Raw genomic sequence first — 2,500 nt, forward strand, 5'->3', positions numbered from 1 at the left:
GGGAGAAGGGTGGGAGGAAGGTGGGGGAAGAGTGGGAGGAAGGTGGGGGAAGAGTGGGGGAAGAGTGGAAGGAGGGAGAGGGGAGGGGGAAAGGTAGTAAAAGGAGGGAGGGAGTTAAAGAGGAAGGAGAGGGGGTAGGTAGATGGACGGAGGGATTGATGTTGAGGGATGGAGGGGGAATAAGTAGATGGATGTCGGGATTTATGGGGGGGAAGGGATGGAGGGAGGGGTGGATGGGTTGAGTAATGGATAGGAGGAGGGGGAGGGGAAGGAAGGGTACAGACAGATAGATATATAGATTTATGGGAGGGGAATGGATGAATGAATGAAGGGACGGATGGATGGGAGGAAGAGGAGGGAGAGGAAGCGAGACAGAGAGGGAAAGAGAGGAGAGGAGAACGTAATTTGAATTAGACAACGTATGAGTTACAGCAATATCAACAATCAGTGTGATAATCGTAATAAATACTATAACCTAATGTAAATAACGCCCTTTTACCACATGAGTGAATGACAACAACGCAAATAAAATTAACAATAACGACAAAAACCCTTAAACCATAACCACCCATAAACTACATCAAAAAATAAAAAAAAACTTACAAATCTAAACAGTTGTTCTCTCATCTAACAACACTTACCGCAAAAGCCTATTAACCCTCACAAGTACAGGCCCGGGGACGTAGTTATCACAGTTAGTGCCGGTGAGGAGATAGACGAGGTCAGTGGGCAAGATGGATATCAGGTCAAGCTTGAATCCCCACGACTTGATGTAGTTCTTGCGTAGCTTGCTCGGATCCTTGACCATCAAGCCTTGTTCGAGATATCCTGTGGGGGGCGAGGGACGTAAGTACTGGGGGTACGTTTTTTTTCCATGTAGACTGTGTTACGTGACGTGATTTTTGCTGTGAATCTTGTTGTGATTCGTATAGTGATACAGGATGTGATACTTGCTGTGATACGTATTGTAACACATACTGTGACACGGACGAAAACGCGTCTGCATTCACAAGGACACATTCACATTTAAACACGTATATGCACGTATTTATATAGAACAATAGTGATATTAATGGGTTAATATTTTTCAGCATATGCCATCGTTTATAGTATATAAAGAATGTTCTTTGAACAAAACCCTAGAATTACATTTTCGTTTCCATAGACATAAACGTGATGCAATCACAGAAACTTCATCATGAATATATAGATTACAGCCTTGCACGTATTTGCCTTCTACATTCACTACATTTCCCTCCTTCCTTCCCTCCTGATACGGGCTTTCTTCTAATCTCCTCTCTTTCTTATCTGCCCCTCCTTCATTCTAATCTTTCTTCTTTTTAATTCTCTCTCCTTATATTCCTTCTCTTATCATCATCTCTGTTTTATTATCCCCCACCTTTTTATATTCCTCTCTACTTCAATTCCCTCTCCATTTCTTTCATTATCTCTTTTTCATACCATGTTCTTCTCATCTCACTTTTCTTACCTTTATTCCCCCCTCTTTTTTTTCCTACTTTCCATCTCTTTACATTCCTTCTATATTCACTCCCTCTCTTTCTAAACTTCCCTCCCCTTCCCTCTACACTCCCTCCTTTTCCTTCTGAACTTCCCTCCCCTTCTTTCCTTCCCTCTACACTCCCTCCCTCTCCTTCTAAACTTCTTTTCCCTTCTTTACTTCCCTCTACACACACTTCCTCCCCTTCTAAACTTCCCTTCCCCTCCTTATCTTCTCTTACCTTCATGAGCCCTGATGACCATATCGATAACGTACACTCCGTCACAGATATAGTCCAGGCTGAGCCAAAGAGCCGGACTGAGGTTGTGTAATTCCCAGAAGACGGCTCGGCCCACGATCATCACCCAGTTGTACAGGAGAGCCGCCGTCATGACGAATAACCACTGGAAAGGATGATGGTGTTGGTAGAGGTCTTCATTTTTGTTATTTTCGTTTTTTGTTGTTGTTGTTATTGTCATTTTTTTTTCTTTTTTATTATTATTATTATCGTTGTCATTATTATTATTATTATCATTGTCATTATTATTATTATTATTATTATTATTATTATTATTATTATTATTATTATTTTATTATTATTATTATTATTATTATTATTATTATTATTATCATTATTATTATTATTATTATTATTATTATATTATCATTATCATTATCATTATTATTATTATTATCATTATGATAATAATAATAATAATAATAATAATAATAATAATAATAATAATAATAATAATAATAATAATAATAATAATAATAATAATAATTATCATTATTATTATTATTATTATTATTGTTAATAGTTGTAGTTAGTAGTAGTAGTAACAGTAGTAGTATTATCATCATTTTCGTAATTATTATTATCATTATATATCTTATCATGACACTGACACTGACACTGACACTGACACTGAGAATGATGATGATGATGATGATGATGATGATGATGATGATGATGATGATGATGATGATGATGATGATGAT

General features: G+C 37.0%; 1 protein-coding gene across 1 annotated transcript in view; it reads right to left on the reverse strand.

Moving 5' to 3' along the window:
* Positions 1-2,500, reverse strand: part of LOC119570395 (cyclic nucleotide-gated cation channel alpha-3-like) — a 19,374-nt gene that overhangs the window by 10,997 nt on the left and 5,877 nt on the right. Inside the window, exons 3-4 of the mRNA XM_037918147.1 lie at positions 1,740-1,902; positions 642-828 (exon numbers count right to left, since the gene is read on the reverse strand). Coding sequence (XP_037774075.1) covers positions 642-828; positions 1,740-1,902 — 350 coding nt within the window. The remainder of the gene's footprint in view (positions 1-641; positions 829-1,739; positions 1,903-2,500) is intronic.

The sequence above is a fragment of the Penaeus monodon genome, chromosome 4 (genome assembly GCF_015228065.2).
Source record: "Penaeus monodon isolate SGIC_2016 chromosome 4, NSTDA_Pmon_1, whole genome shotgun sequence".
In the NCBI taxonomy this organism is placed as follows: domain Eukaryota; kingdom Metazoa; phylum Arthropoda; class Malacostraca; order Decapoda; family Penaeidae; genus Penaeus; species Penaeus monodon.